The sequence below is a fragment of the Sordaria macrospora genome, chromosome 3 (assembly GCF_033870435.1).
Source record: "Sordaria macrospora chromosome 3, complete sequence".
NCBI lineage: Eukaryota > Fungi > Ascomycota > Sordariomycetes > Sordariales > Sordariaceae > Sordaria > Sordaria macrospora.
In genome coordinates, this window is record NC_089373.1 from 2,842,293 (window position 1) to 2,859,868 (window position 17,576).

General features: G+C 53.3%; 5 protein-coding genes across 5 annotated transcripts; 3 read left to right on the forward strand and 2 right to left on the reverse strand.

The window, feature by feature from the left end:
- The first annotated feature begins 704 nt into the window (after positions 1–704).
- Positions 705–5,916, forward strand: SMAC4_04666 (uncharacterized protein). The gene is made up of 5 exons (XM_003346445.2): positions 705–2,165; positions 2,231–2,494; positions 2,567–3,541; positions 3,598–5,301; positions 5,371–5,916. Exons 1-5 carry the CDS (start codon positions 1,730–1,732, stop codon positions 5,430–5,432), a joined length of 3,441 nt encoding a protein of 1,146 aa, XP_003346493.1. The 5' UTR covers positions 705–1,729; the 3' UTR covers positions 5,433–5,916.
- A 141-nt stretch (positions 5,917–6,057) lies between these two features.
- Positions 6,058–8,124, reverse strand: SMAC4_04667 (uncharacterized protein). Its single transcript, XM_003346446.2, has 2 exons — positions 6,705–8,124; positions 6,058–6,590 (listed from the first exon to the last, which is right to left on the reverse strand). The coding sequence occupies exons 1-2, from the start codon at positions 7,999–8,001 to the stop codon at positions 6,343–6,345; spliced, it is 1,545 nt and encodes a 514-aa protein (XP_003346494.1). The 5' UTR covers positions 8,002–8,124; the 3' UTR covers positions 6,058–6,342.
- An 862-nt stretch (positions 8,125–8,986) lies between these two features.
- SMAC4_04668 (uncharacterized protein) lies at positions 8,987–10,990 on the forward strand (the record flags this gene model as incomplete). The annotated part of the gene is made up of 2 exons (XM_003346447.1): positions 8,987–10,250; positions 10,299–10,990. 2 exons carry the CDS (start codon positions 8,987–8,989, stop codon positions 10,988–10,990), a joined length of 1,956 nt encoding a protein of 651 aa, XP_003346495.1.
- Positions 10,991–12,309: 1,319 nt separating this feature from the next.
- Positions 12,310–14,733, forward strand: SMAC4_04669 (uncharacterized protein; the record flags this gene model as incomplete). The annotated part of the gene is made up of 1 exon (XM_066090155.1): positions 12,310–14,733. The coding sequence occupies one exon, from the start codon at positions 12,310–12,312 to the stop codon at positions 14,731–14,733; it is 2,424 nt and encodes an 807-aa protein (XP_065946508.1).
- A 958-nt stretch (positions 14,734–15,691) lies between these two features.
- SMAC4_04670 (uncharacterized protein) lies at positions 15,692–16,892 on the reverse strand. The gene is made up of 2 exons (XM_003346449.2): positions 16,437–16,892; positions 15,692–16,371 (listed from the first exon to the last, which is right to left on the reverse strand). Exons 1-2 carry the CDS (start codon positions 16,784–16,786, stop codon positions 15,840–15,842), a joined length of 882 nt encoding a protein of 293 aa, XP_003346497.1. The 5' UTR covers positions 16,787–16,892; the 3' UTR covers positions 15,692–15,839.
- Positions 16,893–17,576: the final 684 nt, after the last annotated feature.

Consider the following 17,576-nt stretch of genomic DNA (forward strand, 5'->3'; position numbering starts at 1 on the left):
GTTGACGTTGCCTAAGCTTGCGCACCAGACCTCTTCTTCAAATTCTATTGTCCTAGCCAGGCGTTTAGCATGTGAGGGTGGTTATGAAAGAAAGAAACAAGTTAGACGGCGTGACCAAACTCTTCTCAAAGCGTGATTCGGCTGTCCAACCACAGCTCTCCAAGCGCCACCAACTGGACGGGCATTGAAAGTGCACACCCGACACCCGTCAGTCAGTTCAACAACCCTGCGCCCACTCTCCCACTGAATGACACCCCCTCGGGCTCGGGCTCTCCCAAGCCCATTTCCGGGCAAAAAGTGTGAAGTCCTACCAGTGCCCTGCACCACCGGTTCAGCACAAAGTCCTACGGTATCAGCGCACCAGGCAGGCCAAGAAAATGTCGAATCGACTAACCATCTGATGTGCCGAGACGAGGCTATCGTAGATTTTGTTAGTGTGCCCAAGAAATCACCCCCCCTTGAATGGGTTGGTAAAGAACACTGCGTGAAACGAAAAGAGAACAAACTGTGACTTGTTGGACTCGAGATTAGTTAGCATGGGGCCTTATCGTAACCGCTAACGACCTTGGGATATCCAACCTCTAGGCATTCTTCATTGTTCTTGTGATGAAAAAACAAAGATAGCGCATCATGGCGGGCGAGGCACCTGACTGGGAACAAGTCACAAAATGCTGGATGAAAACCGAGCGATCCCTGCCTCTTCAAAGGGGAAAAGTGGACGTTAGACTCGGTGCAACTGAACCCCAAATACCTGACCGCACTAACAAGGACTCTTGAGAGGTTGCCGCCATCCCCCGATTGCCCCCAATCCCGCCTTCTCGTTTAGGTGCACCCGCCTATTGCCCGTGCCCGCAACCTAAGGAAGTAGTACAACGAGATCGAACTGCCTGTGCGTGCACCGCCCAGGGACGGGAGTGGTGTGCAGCAAGCGCCAGACATCCCGTCGTCGTCTTCGTCTGCCCGGCTTGTCGCTGTGTTTGGCTTCTGCCCGAATCGAACAAGGGCCGCCGCCGCCAGACCTATTGGATGCGAAACACAAAACCCCGCCATCGTTAGCATCATACCTCCTCTCCTACTACCTCTATCTGCTATCTTCTGCTGCCACCTCTACCGATATAGGTACGGTAAACTTCCATCTCTTGTAGCAACTTCCCGTCTCGTCCATACCAACCTGAACAGGTTCTGTGACAACGACCTCATCTTCTGCTTAATTTCGAGTCCTTGAAACGTTGAGCTTCAGTCCAAGATCAAAGGCAAAAGCCACCCTTTCTCTCTCTGCTAATGCTAATTGCTGCCCGCCGCCACTACCTCGTCTACCTAGGTCCAGCAGCAGTGTCTACCTTATAAAGTGTAGTGTGTACCTACCCTCGACCTCCATCCATCCATCCCTCCTTGGACTTCCTTATCCGTCCTCGCTGCCTTGCCTTGGCTCGCCTCGCCTTGGGAAGTGCTCAACCATCCATCAACAACCACCACGACGCATTCGTTGCATCGTCATACTGGCATGCCAGCAGCATTTTAGCCCGCAGGATCCCATCCCGTCGTCCTCCCTCCTCCCCCTCTCTCTCTCCGCCCCCCCGCTCTCCCGCTGCCGACACCGACACCGACACCCGACGGCCGTCACCGTCAGATATTATTATTGCCCGGAGCATCTTTACCTTCCATCCTCTCCCACCAGTAATCCATCTCCCCGCGTCGCCATCGGTCCGCCGGGCCCAACACCGCCACCATGAACGACGAAGACAAGGTCCACGACATCTCCAAGAAGATCGAGCGCGAAAAGGCTCTGATCAATGCAGCGCAGGCCATGCGCCAGCAGACAAACAATGAGCAGGTCCGCTCCAAGCTCGACACCCAGATGCGTGAAGGGAGGAGGAATCTCGAGTTCTTCGAGGAGAAGCTGCGCGAGCTGCAGATGAGGAGACTCGGCCACGGCGTCGACAACATGTCGCTCGGCGCCAGCCCAATGTCGGGCTCCCACCGACAGTCCGTCGACGACTTCGAGGGCCACGGCGCCCCCACTCCTCCTCCCAAGGAGGGCGGCCGCGGCCACAGCTCCCACCAGAGTCAGGGCAGCGGTCCTCTGATGCCCGCCTCTGGTCCTTATCCCGGTGGTCCTCCTGATTCTGCTGTTCCGCGGGCGCGTCCTAATTATACGAGGCTCGGTAAGTTGGACATGTCTCCTAGATCAAGATACCCTTCAACTGACCATGGCGGAACTATACTACAGATCTCATCAAGTTCGATACCCCACATCTTGGACCTCGCATCCAGCTGATGCTGTCCCAAATTCAGTTCAAGCTTAACGTGGAAGAACAATACCTAAAGGGCATTGAGAAGATGGTGCAGCTCTATCAGATGGAAGGTGACAAGAAGAGCAAGCTGGACGCTGCCGCCAAGCGTGTCGAAAGTAAACAAAAGATCGTCCTCTTGAAGCAGGCACTCAAGAGATATGAAGAGTTGCACATCGACATTGATGTTGATGGTCCAGATGGTAATATCCCCTTGGCTCCCTCACGCTGCTTTTGCAAGTACACCCTTTTACTAACTTGGGATAACGGCACAGACGACAGCATCAACCTGCCAGCCCTTAGGAAACCCCTGAGCGGTACTCTTTCTATTCGTATTTTGGCTGTAAAGGATGTCGACCATGCGCCCCTTGGTCGTTTTGCCCGCTCCCCCGAAACGTTTATCGCTGTCAAGGCTGAAGACATTATTGTTGCTCGCACACGACCATCGCGAAACGACAGGTGGGAAGCCGAATTCCACACTTTCCCGGTCGATAAGACGAACGAAATCGAGTTTACGGTTTACGATAAGCCCAGTGAGCATCCCGTGCCTATCGCCATGCTCTGGGTCCGAATCTCGGACATCGTTGAGGAGCTTCGCCGAAAGAAGATCGAGGCCGAAATGACGTCCGCAGGTTGGGTTTCGGCGGACCGCGTTGGCTCCAGAGCTCCTCCGCCGCAGTTCCCAATGGGCACCCAGAGTCCTCAGTTTGCGGCGCCGCCAACATCCCCTGGATCGCAGGAGCAAAACATCATGATCCCACCCCAGGCGCCTCCGCCATCCCAGGTTGTTTCACAGCCAGTCGATGGTTGGTTCAACCTGGAGCCTTATGGCCAGATCCATCTCAGTTTCAACTTCATGAAGGAGTCTCGTCCTCAGGGCATGGACAGGCTGGGTCGCAAGGGTGCCGTCCGTCAGCGCAAGGAGGAAGTCCACGAGATGTACGGGCACAAGTTTGTCCAGAAGCAGTTCTACAACATCATGCGCTGTGCGCTGTGCGGTGATTTCCTCAAGTATTCCGCTGGTATGCAGTGCGAGGACTGCAAGTACACTTGCCACACCAAGTGCTACACCAGCGTTGTTACCAAGTGTATCAGCAAAAGTAATGCCGAGACCGATCCTGACGAGGAGAAGATCAACCACCGCATCCCTCATCGTTTTATTCCTTTCTCCAACCTTACCGCCAACTGGTGCTGCCACTGCGGTTACATGCTACCAATTGGATCCAAGAAGAACTCGAGAAAATGCTCAGGTATGTTGGGTTTTCCCAATGTTTTGCGTGCATCGATATGCTGACAATTATGGCAGAATGTGCTCTTACGGCTCACGCGCAATGCGTGCACCTTGTTCCTGACTTCTGCGGCATGTCTATGGCTGTCGCCAACCAGATCTTGGAGGGTATCCGAACACAAAAGAAGACCCATAAGGATAAGGCTTCGTCGATGAGTGAGCGTACCCTTAGGCCGGGAAGCAAGACTTCGTTCTCGTCCGGCTCGATCGCACAGACGTCGACGTATAGTGGTTCGACTGCTTATACGTCCATCGCTTCCCCTGAAGCAACCGAGGCTGCCAAGCTCATGTACAGCCAAACAACACCCAGGCCAGCCGGCCCCGACAGGACCTCTACCAGCTCGACAACCGCCTCGGCGGCTGCGGCTGCGGCTATGGCACCAAAGCACAGCTCTCAGCCTTCACAGGCCGGTTCGATACCCGACTTTGGTGGAAACTACGGTGGTTCTGGCAGCTATGGGCATCCGGAATCTCGAGAGGACGAGTACAACGCCCAGCAACAGCAAGGATATGGCTCCCCGCAGCAACGGAAGTATAACCCGGCGGACTACGCTAATATCGGCGCCTACTCGAGCCCACCCCAGGCTCAGCATCCCCAACAGCAACAGCAGCAACAGTCACCCCAGCAGGTCTCACCAATGTACCAGCAAAATCCGCAAACACCTATTTCCAAGCCCCAGCCTGTGGCGCCATCCTATGATAACCAGGTGGTACCCTCCGCCTCCGGAGTGCCAGTCCCGACCAAGAAGCCGCTGCCATCGGCCACTGACCCCGGCACGGGCATGAGGATCGGTCTTGACCACTTCAACTTCCTCGCCGTGCTTGGCAAGGGTAACTTCGGCAAGGTCATGCTTGCTGAGACCAAGAAGAGCCGGAAGCTGTATGCCATCAAGGTGTTGAAGAAGGAGTTCATCATTGAGAATGACGAAGTGGAAAGCATCAGGTCGGAGAAGCGCGTCTTCCTGATTGCCAACCGCGAACGTCACCCTTTCCTCACGAACCTCCATGCCTGCTTCCAGACAGAGACCAGAGTCTACTTCGTCATGGAGTACATTAGCGGTGGTGATTTGATGTTGCACATTCAGCGTGGAATGTTTGGCACCAAGCGTGCTCAGTTCTACGCCGCTGAGGTCTGCTTGGCCCTCAAGTACTTCCATGAGAACGGTGTCATATACCGTGATCTGAAGCTTGATAACATTCTCTTGACTCTTGACGGACACATCAAGATTGCCGACTATGGTTTGTGCAAGGAGGACATGTGGTACGGCTCAACCACTAGCACCTTCTGCGGTACTCCCGAGTTTATGGCGCCCGAGATTCTTCTGGACAAGAAGTACGGCAGGGCGGTGGACTGGTGGGCGTTCGGCGTTCTGATATACCAGATGCTGCTCCAGCAGTCCCCCTTCCGCGGCGAAGATGAGGACGAAATCTACGACGCCATTCTGGCCGATGAGCCGCTTTACCCGATCCACATGCCCAGAGACAGCGTGTCGATCCTGCAGAAGCTGCTCACCCGCGAGCCTGATCAGCGTCTGGGCAGCGGCCCGACCGACGCGCAGGAGATCATGTCGCAGCCCTTCTTCAGGAACATCAACTGGGACGACATCTACCACAAGCGGGTGCAGCCGCCGTTCCTGCCCCAGATCAAGAGCGCGACGGATACGAGCAACTTTGATAGCGAATTTACTAGTGTCACTCCGGTGCTCACGCCCGTTCAGTCAGGTATGTTTTATCGCATAATAACTCCACCATGCAACGTTCTCATAACTAACATAACCCGTCTTTACACAGTCCTCTCCCAAGCCATGCAGGAAGAGTTCAGAGGCTTCTCCTACACTGCCGACTTTGAGTAAACAAGCGATGTTCAAGTAACTTGAGGTGTGCTAGCATTTGTTGAGGGATTAATACGTACTTGGGCGGGCGATGATGATGATGCCTATAAAAAGAAGAAATGGGAACCACAAGGCGGGACCGATGATGTGGTGTGGTGTGGTGTGGTGTGGTGTGGTTTGAACATTGGGAAAGAAGAAGATCTAATAGTTATTGAACTCTAGTTATTATCCTATAGAAAGAGAAAGAAGAGAACAAGCGAAATGATGAAAGCCTTTTCGGTTTCGGGTTTGGGTCGTTAAGAGCTGAGGTTTGTGGAAGTTGCATGAAAGAGAAGAGAAGGTTTGCTTTTAGCCTGCTTTTCACTTTGGTTGAACACTGGTTTCATCCGGTCTTTAACTTCCTCAAGGTTCCAAGCGTTGTTTAAGAGATACCATGGAGAGTTTGCTACTAGGAGGTTGCGTGTGGTGTGTGGTCAGAAGATAATGATCTCTATTGTACACTAGAGTAGTAGACTGTTTTTCACTTGATCTAAAACCCCACCTATTTTTCTGTACCCGTCCCTTCTAAAGATGCCGATTATATATACGAAAGATGAGTTGGTCATTTATGTATGTATGTATGCATGTATACAAGAAGAAATATGTCCGTCTATCTATATACAACATCATCGTCGTTCATCAAACAAGTTACATATAACGAAAGGAAAGGAAGATAGGCTCATGCCGCAACAACACACAACAACATCATACGACCGCGATCAACAACCCAACCCAACTGAACCCAACCACGCCACCAACCAGCGTTCTAGTAAAAAGTCCGCCCGCTCCCTTTCAAATGCCGCCCAAAGCTTTTTAAAACAACATTAAGACGAAAAAAACCAAAAAGTCTACCTATCTATGTAAATCCACTCGTGTAAAACAAAACAAATCTTCAGGCCTTACCGCTACCACTCCTCAAAACGAAAAACGCAACGCTAGCCACCACCGCCGCACCCGTCGCCGCGCTCTCCAGCGCCAGCAGCGACACGTCCTTCATCTTGAGGTCTATCCTCCTATCGCTGTAGAGGTCCAGGACGGCGGCCTTGATCTGTTGAGGGTCTGAGAGCGTTTGCTTCCATTTTTGGGCGGTTTCTTTCCATGTCAGTGGTGGTTGCGGTTCCGCTTCTGGTATTTGAGTTTCTGGTTGTGTTTGTTGTTGTTGTGATTGTTGCTGGTTTTGGGCGGCCTCTTCAGCAGCAGCCTCCTCCGCGGCAGCGGCCATGAATTCCGCGCCTAGATCCATTTCACCTTCACCTGCTTCTCCTTCACTTCCCTGGGGGGTGACAGAGGGAGTAAAAGCGTTGAGGGCTTGCAGTTCCCTCTCCTGCTCCATCAACCTCGTCAAATGCGCCATCTCCCTCAGCCCACTCTGCTCCAGCGCCTGCCTCACTTGTCCCAGTTCATGTCTGACCTCGTCAATCACCCCCTTTTCGTTCTCCGCGATGCCCTTAATCAAGCGCTTCCTCCTCCACGGCTCGGCAACGAACTGCAGCACCAAAAAGAGTAACACGTTGACGCCCATCAGGCCCCATGTGCCCCACGTCGATGACCGCCTGATCCTATCCGACCAGATCTGTTCCTCGTGGTACCGCTTCAGTATCCCCGCGTTCAGGTCGGCAGACAACTTGCTCTCCTCCGTCTCCGCCTCGGTAAGTTCCTGCGCCGCCTGCGCCACCTGCGCTTCCAGCTCGTGGTCGAGCCTGTACAGACTCGTGAACCGTTCCAGGTCCAGCGGGTTCCACGTATCTTTCCTCGCTAGCAGGGTGGTCACCTCGCGCTGCGTCGAGGCGCGGTGCATCGTGAGAGACTTGTAGTTGTGTCGGGCGTCGCGCAGGCGTGTCTGGGCTGCCCCGTGCGCGACTTCCAGCTCGGCGTTTTGCCGCTTGATCTGCTCGATGGCGGAGTAACCGGTTAGATCGTTGAGGGTTTGGGTGGCGGTCAAAAGGCGGGTTTGGAAGTTGTCCATTATGGTGGAGAAGCGGGCGGAGAGGCGGGCGCGGTGGGCTTCGGTGCGGGAGGGAAGTTCGGGCTGGCCTGGGGTGGTGCCGTTGTTGTTGGCGTCAGTTGTATTTTCGGTTGTGGTTTCCGATGTGGTCTCGGACGAGTTGGCGGCGTTGTCGCTGGTGGAAGCTGAGGATTCGGACTCGGTAGTCTTGGAGGATTCGGACTCGGAAGTTGCTTGCGTTTCTGTTTCGGGCTTGGTGGCATTGGCGGTAATGTCTTCTTTGGCAGACTCTATCGGGGCTTCCGTTTGAGCCGGGGGAGGTGGTGGCATGAAGATGACATTGGAAGAAGATTCGGTCTCCTTGTTGTCTGCCTTATTCTCGGCGCTGTCTTTACTGGGAGGTTGAGTCGAGAAGAAGAGACGGCCGTCGCGAATAGAGAGGCGGAGGGTGCCCTGGCGCATGGCGCATATCGAGGGGTTTATCGGTCTTCGTGGTACGGGAGTGCCGAATTGGGAGAGAGGACGGCCGGATGACAGCGCGCCAGCTCCGGTGCCCCTCCAGGAGGAAGGGCGCACAGCTAGCCGCATAGCCGTGGTGGAAGACATTACGAGGGTATGTGTTGGAGAGAGTTAAAGAGAGAGAAGATGGGTGGCCCAACCCAGACCAGACAGGAGCGGAAAGAAGGAGAGAGAGATCTGGGTCAGTTGCAACGAGCGAGTGTGTTGCTGTCGGAGCTGTCTGTTGTCGAAGGTGGACGTCGTCGGCGGCGGCGGTTGGATGCGGTCGAGTGGTGCCAGCAATCGCGCGACTTGGAGCTTGGGGGAACTTGGGAGAATTGCCGGCAACCTTGAGGAACACCCGGCAGTCGGAGGAAGAGCAGTGACGACTTGACGAGCCAATTCCAACTTGTCAATCCCACTTTCTTCCAATTCCATCCCAACTCCCAAGTCCACCCAATCGGCCCCACCAAGCCGACTTTCTGCCGTCCGATATCCCCTCAACACCCCTCACCGCCTTTGATGTTAGCTGGGAATACCGTAACGTCATCATATAACCCTAACCCTTTCTTTGGTCTTTGGTTCCTCTTGGCAACTCCGGGACTATCCCCGTTTGGGTATCACGACCAAAACAAAGCCCCTGGATTCCTGGTTCTCCATGATCGATGACCAAGGGGCCCAAGTCCATGTGAGACACTCGTTGTCCGGAAGGGGTCCGGCATCACCAGCATGCGGACACTTTGCACCAATGCACTCCTTGGAGACTCGCAGTGACGTTTCCCGTCCGATGTTTGACGCACAAGTCTATTTTTCTCCAAGGTTCCGTCACCCAGTAGTTCGGGAGTTGTCGCCCGTCCCTCCTCCGCCTTGACTCCTCGGGGATCAAGACCTCTCTCATGATGTCTTTTTCTCTTTCTTTCTTTCCTTTTACGTTAGAAACCTAAAATCCGTGGGTTTTCTCTTGGCTTGCTGTTGTACTTGGTCGCTCTCATCCAGCCTTCTTTTCCGTCCCTTGTGGATAACACAACTCTCCTTCAAACCCTCGTGTTTTGCTCACTTTGTATACATAGGGATGCAGGTTACCCATCTAATCATGCTGCATGCCGCACTGGCCGTAGCTCAGCTTTCAAAATCCGGGGAGGATGGCACATTAAGCGGAGACAGTGCCTTGACAGCAAAAGCGGAAGTGGAAGGAGAAGGTCTTGCAGCGACCACACCATCGAGTCTGCCCACCAACTACGGTTTCTTGAACACCATCTCGGAGCCAGATCCGACCGTCATGGCCGATCTAAACACAGCAGGAGAAACACCAATACCAAATAGCCCTCGCGATGCAGAAACCGATCTTGCCGTGGGATCTACAGGGGTTAATGAGGAGGAGCCTGAAGGTGGAGGATCACCACAATATCTAGTGTCGAATCGGCCAGCAACTTCTGAACCAGTTCAGCCAGAGACAGCGCCCCCAGAAGAAGCCACTGTTCAAGATTTGGATCAAGCTGCGTCACCACCGACGGAGACGACGGGAGTTTTCACCTCTGATTCACCGGGCAGTCCTATCGCTAGTAGTACACCAGTTGTTGCTTCCGTACCTAGCGACGAAACCCTGGCAGAGACATCATCCACAGTCACTCCGACTCCATCTCCAGCTGAGGCCACAGGTGAAGCAGCCATTCTTGCCGTACCTGACAATTCCTCATCCCAACCTGAAGGCCTGGGGACACAATCGCCATCCATATCAACGCCCGCCACGCCCACGGCACTGGCAGCAACCGAAACCGAAACCGGCACAATCCCAGCACCACCACCACCATCAACCACCTTCCTCTCAGTCATAATTTCATCCTCCAGCGATCCTGCCAGCCTTGGGTTTACCGCAATAGCCACAAACTCTTCGTCCTCACTCACACTCACATCCCTTTCACCAACCGATTCCGCTTCAGGATTTGTTGCTTTAGCCACGGATTCCTCTTCATCATCCTCCTCCTCTTTCACTTCTTCTTCTAGTTCTATCGCCTCCACAACCACCATCAGCCAACCAGCAATGGTCTCCACCACCGACATCGACGATACCTCCTTGCAACCAGCGAATACATCCTACCCACACTCCTCAAACGAGTACCTCTCCTCCCAAGCCAAGGTGGCCATCGCACTGGTCTCGGTGGTCGGTGCGTTAGCTGTCGCGGCAGTCATTGGCTATGTGCTTTGGCACATGAGGATGCGGGATGCTCGTCTTAGACGGAACCAAGCGGCAGTAGCGCGCGGAATGGGTGGCGGTGGTGGTGCTGGTGCTGGTGTTGCTGGTAGAGTTACTGGAAATGCTGGTGTTGCAGAGAAGGGCAAAGGCAATGGGGTTGGGGGTGCAGGAAAAGTGGCAAGCAGACATAAACGAAATCTAAGCGTGGAAGAAAAAATGAATCAAGCTCTGGAAAAGGAACATGATGTCCCACTGGATATTGGAAAACTTCAGTCTCAGTCTCAGTCGGAAGCGCAGGATGGCCTTGGGAAGACTGCTGCGAAAGCTACTGTCAACAACCGATTCAGCACGTTCAGCGCCATTAGCGAGAGCAAAGAGGAGGGAAGCGGGGACAGCAGTCGCCCGGGGACCCAGTCGAGCGAAAAAAGTGGAAGCCAGGCTTCTTCTTCTTCGTACGGCAACGACGAGCCGTTGGCAGCTATGGCGTCATCCGTGGCCTTGGGTAGTGAGGTGAGTATAGCTACGGCTACGGCAAGTGAGAAGGAAATGGGTGGTGTTGGGTACGGACTCGGGAGGAGCGAAAGTCTGGAGAGCGAGGAGAGTCATTATAGTGAAGGGGGACAAGATCAGTTTGAGAGGACCGAGACGTTGGAAGTTCAGCGAGGTCGGTGTGTGCATGAAAGAAGCGAGAGCCTGCGCAGTCAATGGAGCGATGTGGAGGAGTATTACGGGATAGGAAGGTTGGAGACGGATGTGCCAGGGCCTGAGAGTGGCTCAGCGGGCGACGTTGTTGCTGGTACTGGTGTTGAAGCGTTGGGGTCAGAAGAGACGTTGGTGAGGACGGAGTCGGGTGCCTCGACGTCGTCGGGCCGGTCAGCGAAAACCATTGGAAAGGCGATCTGAATAGTCAACAAAACTCGGCTAGCCACTCCATCGTGATGGATGTCGGTTTGCGAAGCCCGAATTCACTCGTTAACGATCATTCTTGGGGCCTCTCACATGCGAAGTGTTTGAAGACGTTTTCGAGAGCCGCGTTCTAGCCGTCGAGCTGTTGTAGGAAGTCGTGCCCCAGGCGTGGCAGTCCAGATTCCGTTTGCATTTTTATCGGCAAACAGCCCCCAGCGGAACATTGCCGGCATCTCGTGGATTGCTGCAGGAAGACAAGTTGAGGACATGGCCGGATGGTTGATTTCTCGGAAGGTTGTGGGGTTGAACCTTCCTCTTTTATAAAGGCAGTGCCAACTCCCAAGGAAAGGAGTGCCTCGACACACTCAAAACTGACTCCATTCATCACATCTTCCACCCCGCCTACCTACTATCACCCGAGACCAAGTCTACTTACTACTTCCATTTCGTTCACATCATTCTTTCCATCTCAGCTTCACTACGGCTAAAATGGCCTCGCCTGTGGTTACACGCCCGGCTCTGGGCTACGAAGTCGGCCTGGGAACACTCTACGACTCTCGCACCGATACCTTCCTCCCTCACTCGCTCTTCAAAGAGACACCAACCAATGCAGTTGACTCTCAGGCAAAGGTCAATTCGATTGCCAAACTCAGCAAGGCAACCACGTTCCGCCAGAAGCTTGCGGATCTTGGTATTGGCACCGAGCTCGGAGCAAGCATTCTTGCAGGTCTTTCTCCCATTGACGGCTGTGGTCTCTACTTGACCGATCATCACAAAGCTCCCGGCGACATTGTCCACTCTTCCCTACATCATACGATCACGACGGTTGAGGAGGAGCTCAATCTTACTGCCAGCGGTGTCAAGGACCTCATCATACCCGACGTTCTCAACGACACTATTGCCACCCACGTCGTCACCGGCATCACCTGGGGTGCTCAATTCATTGTCACGGCTTGCGCCAAAGCCGATGAGCCAACTCAACTCGCCCGTCTCCAGCATGCCTTGACAAGGAGTTTGAAAGTCTGCTACAGGATGCCCTCCAAGCCACTCCTGCTATCGAATTTTCTTCGACGGAGCTTGTCCAGTATGACTCTTCACAGGATATTGTTCAGTATGACTCTTCACAGGATATTGTTCAGTATGACGAAGGCGATGGCATCTTTCATTTTTGCAATACTTTGTCGGTCCTGGACAATGGTCTTGCAGGTGATGCACGTCATCAGTCCGCCCCATCTTCGATTGCCTTCATCCATGATCTTCGCAGCCGCCTCTATGCTACCAATGGTGCCAAGGGAAAGCCTATCCACTACACTCTCATGCCCTTGTCGCTGCTATCTATGCTTCGGCTCATCAACATCCAACATCAACCTGTCATTCACCAACCCAACATCGATTACCTGACGTACTTCATACAGTTTCTCGATGACTGGGCAAATGCACAACAGAAGTTCAGCAACTATGTTGCCCGATGCAAGGTGTGTCCCTCGGCTATTCCATCCGACCACCTGCGTTTCATTGTGCGAAAGCTCCGCCCCGTCAAGACTGATGAGCTTGCCTTCAAAGCAAGCTTTGCAGAAGCCCTCAAAGATGCCCGTTACGGCAAAGCGAACGAAGACAGGTTGCAAGACTTGCTTGCAGGGGCTGAAGGCAGTGCGTTGTCGCCTGAGAAGCTTCGCTCTATGGCGAACCACCGTGGAACACTCGATTTCCATGACCAGATGAGCAGCCTTGGAGCGACTTACCTTGGATACGGCTCAAATTCTCCCACCACGATTCTCTCACGCGGGAACTACGATGACGCATTTGTCCTGAACTTCAACACCAGCTTACGAACATCACTAGAGTGGGAAGAGACAATTCAGCTCTTTACGGAACTCTCCGCCAGCAAAGGAAATCGAACACTACTGATTGCTGTCGACGCCGATGCTGTCGGACACCTTCTGGACAAGGTCTATATCTGCCATTATCGGAGCGGCCGTGTTTTCATCGAGGATCTCCTGGAACATCGCAAGATCCTGGCATCCAACTGCATTATGCAATATGACCAAGAATGGCTGGACAACTCCATTAACACCAAGCCAGTTCAACGACGTCCTGTCAAAGTCCCCTGTCCCCATCAAGGCTGTGACCAGACCTTGGATTGCCAGTGGATTTGCGCTTTGTGCCGTTCACTTGTCGAGTACGGCCATGTTGATGACCGCCTCTATTGTGACTGCGGAGCTACTCCTTTCGACCACTGGGACTTCAAGTGCCAAGACCACAGACACGGGCCAAGATGGACACGGTACGAACGTCCTGTGCTCTCTCAACTCCTCAACAACCTGAAGCCCTTCGATGAATTGAACATATTGATTCTGGGCGAGACTGGAGTGGGAAAGTCGACTTGGATCAATGCGTTTGTCAATTACCTGAGCTACGACACTCTTGAGGATGCTCTACAAGCGGATGACCTCAAGTGGGTGATACCCTGCTCTTTTAGTACTCAGCTTAAGGACGACTCAGATGGGAGGGGCAAGTTTGTTCAGAAGGACATAAAGATCGGGTCCAGCAAGAGCGAGCATGATGGAGCTCGTGGGCAATCAGCCACCCAGTCAACTGCCGTGTACACTGTTGACATTGACAACACAAGGGTTCGACTCATTGACACGCCTGGTATCGGCGATACCAGAGGCTTGGAGCAGGACAACAAGAACATGGCTGACATTCTTCACGTCCTTCGCACATACAAGAAGCTTCACGGAATCTTGATTCTTCTCAAGCCTAATGCCTCTCGATTAACGGTCATGTTTCGATTTTGCATCAAGCAACTCTTGACCCAGCTGCATCGTAACGCAGCCGCCAACATTGTCTTCGGATTCACCAACACCCGTGGCTCGAACTACAAGCCCGGAGACACCTTCAAGCCCCTGGAAGCCCTTCTGAGCAACTACACCACGGTACAGCTAGGCCTATATGAGCACAACGTGTACTGTTTCGACTCGGAGAGCTTTCGCTACCTCTCTGCTCAGAAGAAAGGTATTGACATGGGCCTCCTCGAAGACAACATGAGAAGCTGGGAATACTCCGTCGCCGAGTGTAGGCGACTTGTCAAGTACGTCGGCGAGCTTACTCCTCACAACGTCCGCAGCACCATCAACCTCAATGAGACTCGTGACTTGATCGTGAAGTTGACAGAGCCAATGGCGCTGATTGCCCAAAAGATTGCAAGCACCATTGCCGTCAACAGCGACGAGATCAAACAACTCCAGACCGGGAAGCTTTCCAGAGATGAACTCGGGAAGAGTCTCTATGTGCAACGTGAGAGCGTCGAGTCGTATGAGGTGGGTGAGCCTCGTACAATTTGTACCCATCACGACTGCGTTGAGGTGCGGAGCGACTTCCAAGGACGCGATGAGACGGTGATTGTCTATAAACAGATGTGCCACAAGCCTTGCCAGCTCGGAAATGAGGTCAAGAGAAACACGAAGGGGGACCCTGCGCTCAAAAATTGCTGGGCTATCCAACATGATTTTTGCAGGATATGCAGCCACAACTACATGGACCATATGCACATTTACTACGACTATCGATCCATGACCTACAAATACGAGGACAAGAACATCGCACAGGATCTGATCAAGTGGGCATCTAAGCTCGGCTTCAGCAAAAGGCCATCGACATGCGCAAGGAGGCGGTGGCAGATTTCGAGATTGAGTATGCTCAGGTCCAAGAGGCAGCCATTCAGTTCGGTTTCTTTCTGAAGCGTCACGCCATTGAACCTTACAACGATGCCACTATTGAGTATGTTGACCATCTGATCAACCAGGAGCGTCTGAAGATCAAGGCCGGTGGCAAGAAGGACACTCTGGAGATGTTCGAAAAGTACAGGGACGAACACGTCCAGAAAGTCAAAATCCTGACCGAAGCCATGGAGAGAGGCGATGTGGACCGCGTCATTGACGACACACATGTTCGGCAGCTCGTCGACAGATTATACGGCCTGCCACACTTTGGCGAAGATCTTCGGAGAATCGTGACGGTCAACGAGAAAGCTGCCGAGGGCTCGTTCCGGGAGCGATCATACAACGTGTCGGCCGGGTCACACTGGACGAAGGCCAGCAAGGGGAAGCTGACAGCCCATCGGAAGGAGGAGGAGAGCAGGCTGAAGACCATGTCAAACCGATTCGCTCCGCTGGCCTCGATGTCTGGTTATGGTCCCGGGAATCCCGGGCATCCGCACGAGGTTGTCCATGTCTCTCAAGAGGGAAGACTTGGGGGGCAGAGCGATCCCATGGCGATGGAGGTCGACTCTCACTGGGACCCCACCGTGGGGATTAGGCTGCAAGCTTCGAGAATTGTTCGGTTTCTTGGGTTCGGTAGTAGTAATGTGTCTGAGTGATGTGTTTCCTGGAAAATGGTGCTGAACATGTAGTGTATTTCTTCTTGAGAGATGAGACAGTGGAGATTAATTTGTGTATAGCTGATTCAAGAGAGGCTCTGTTCACAAGAGAGTAGTCTCATATTTAGTTGCAATGTAAGAACTGCATTTACCTTGCACAATCGTGTGAACTGTCAGCGAACGAAGGACGGGATGTCGCTTTAGTCGAACCGATGTGCGCGCAGACACATTAGGCGGTGCGACAGGCACGCCCAAGTCCTGCTTTTCCCATCATTAACTCGGTGTTACGGACTTGATGCTTCTATGTTGCCGTTATGATACAGACTCTCATGGTCCAGTTCCTCTTGGCTCTCTACATACCATTGCAGAGCAGTTCAACTTTCCAACCGTGAACTTCATACCTGCGACTGGACAGGATGTCATCTCAACCTTCAGCGACCGCGGCCATCGCAAAAGTCCCATTGAGAGTTACGACTGAGCCTGAACACCGCCTCCCCCTGACCTCAACCCCTCAACAACTTGCTTCAACCACCAAACATGTATCCTCACATCATCCGTCAACTCCGGGTGGAAACTCGTGCCGAATACGTTGCCCTGCCGCACCGCAACGATATCATCTCCTTCTCCCGTCCCTTGTGGCTTAGGGTAAGTCCCCAAGACCTGCACCTTTTCGGTCTTCTGCCTCTCCTTGAGTCTGGCGATCTCATCGTTCCCTAGCTCTACCGCATTCTCAGCGGTACCAGAACCGGAAGTGATAATCTCCTCCACCACAGGCGCACGGATAAACACGCCTCTGAACGGCTTCTTATCTTGTTCTTCCTCGAGGAAAGGCAGCCGCAAATCCCCCACGAAACTCTGGATCTGCGTGCCGTACCAGTTTCTCAGGACTTTGACGTCCAACCCGCCGATAAGTTCCTGTCCGCCTTGTTTGGTTGCTGAGGCAGCAGAGGCGAGCATGACTAGGCCGGCGCAGGTACCCCATGTTGGTTTGTGTTGGACTCTGTGAGGTGGTGGGAAGGGTTAGTGATTTTGTTTGTTGTTTGTTGTGGGGGAGAGAGGGCAGACGAAAGGGGCAAGTGGGTTGAGGAAAGAGAAGAACGAGTGAAGGCAACAAAGAGGACTTGCTTCACAAATTCCCGTAGCGGATCAAGCAACCCCAGTCGTCGGGCGACTATCGCCATGGTGGTGCTTTCTCCTCCCGGGATAACAAGGGCGTCGCATTGCGAGAGCTGGGCGGTGGTGCGGACTTGGATGAAGTTGAACTGCGGCGTCGATGTTGACGAGGAGTCTGTTGATTGTTGTGATGATAGCTGGACAGCCGCTTTTTGGAGGAGGGAGATGTGTTCGATGACGCCGCCTTGGAGGGCTAGGACGCCGACTGTTATTTGTTGGGGGGTTACTGTGTCGACGGTCATTGTGTCTGTCCAAGATGTCTATGTGGTGTTTGGTAGGTAGGAAGCGATGACCTGCTCTGGGTCAATGGCGGGAGGAATATTATGAGATGGTCGGTTATGAGATGTGATATCGTAGGATGTGGTCGAGTGACTCAATGGCTAGTGAGTTGTTGATGGGTCTTTTGGTTACACCGTTCAGGTGAACGATGGAGTGTAGAAGATGGTGCGATATCGGAAGTTCTCTGTAAGTGATAAGGGAATAATTCCAGCACTCAGGTATGTTTGGTACGTTTCCTTCCTTTTCGGAGTTCGAGATTTGTGTGGACTTCAACGATGACTCTTCATTTGGATCGGCTGCTGTAACCTTGCTGTGTAGCTTGGGGAACGACTGCAGCGTAAATTCAGAAAGAAGCTAATTCTCGCAAACACGGCCAAAGAAGGCTGGTGTTGATATCATCGAATACCCCATGGGCCCCGGTTAACAAAGCCGAACATAGGCGGCGATGGTAGTATCGTCGGGTAATGGGATTGGTGTTGCCACTCGGGGGGTCTGTGCAATGATCGCGGCCTGGTATCAGCGGCAGGTGCAGAGCAGCGGGAAGCGGGACGAGCGGGAATCTCCTGTCATGGAGAGGAGTTCTGGAGGCGATTTAGAGTCACACAGGGCTCCCGATCAATGTCCGTGAACTCCTCTTCGCCTCAAACATCCCCCGCTTAACCGCGGAACCCGATCCGACCCGGAACGGAACCCTTTTTCTGGACGAGTCTGATCGGCACAAGAGAGGATCCGTAAACTGACTCACTGTGTGAG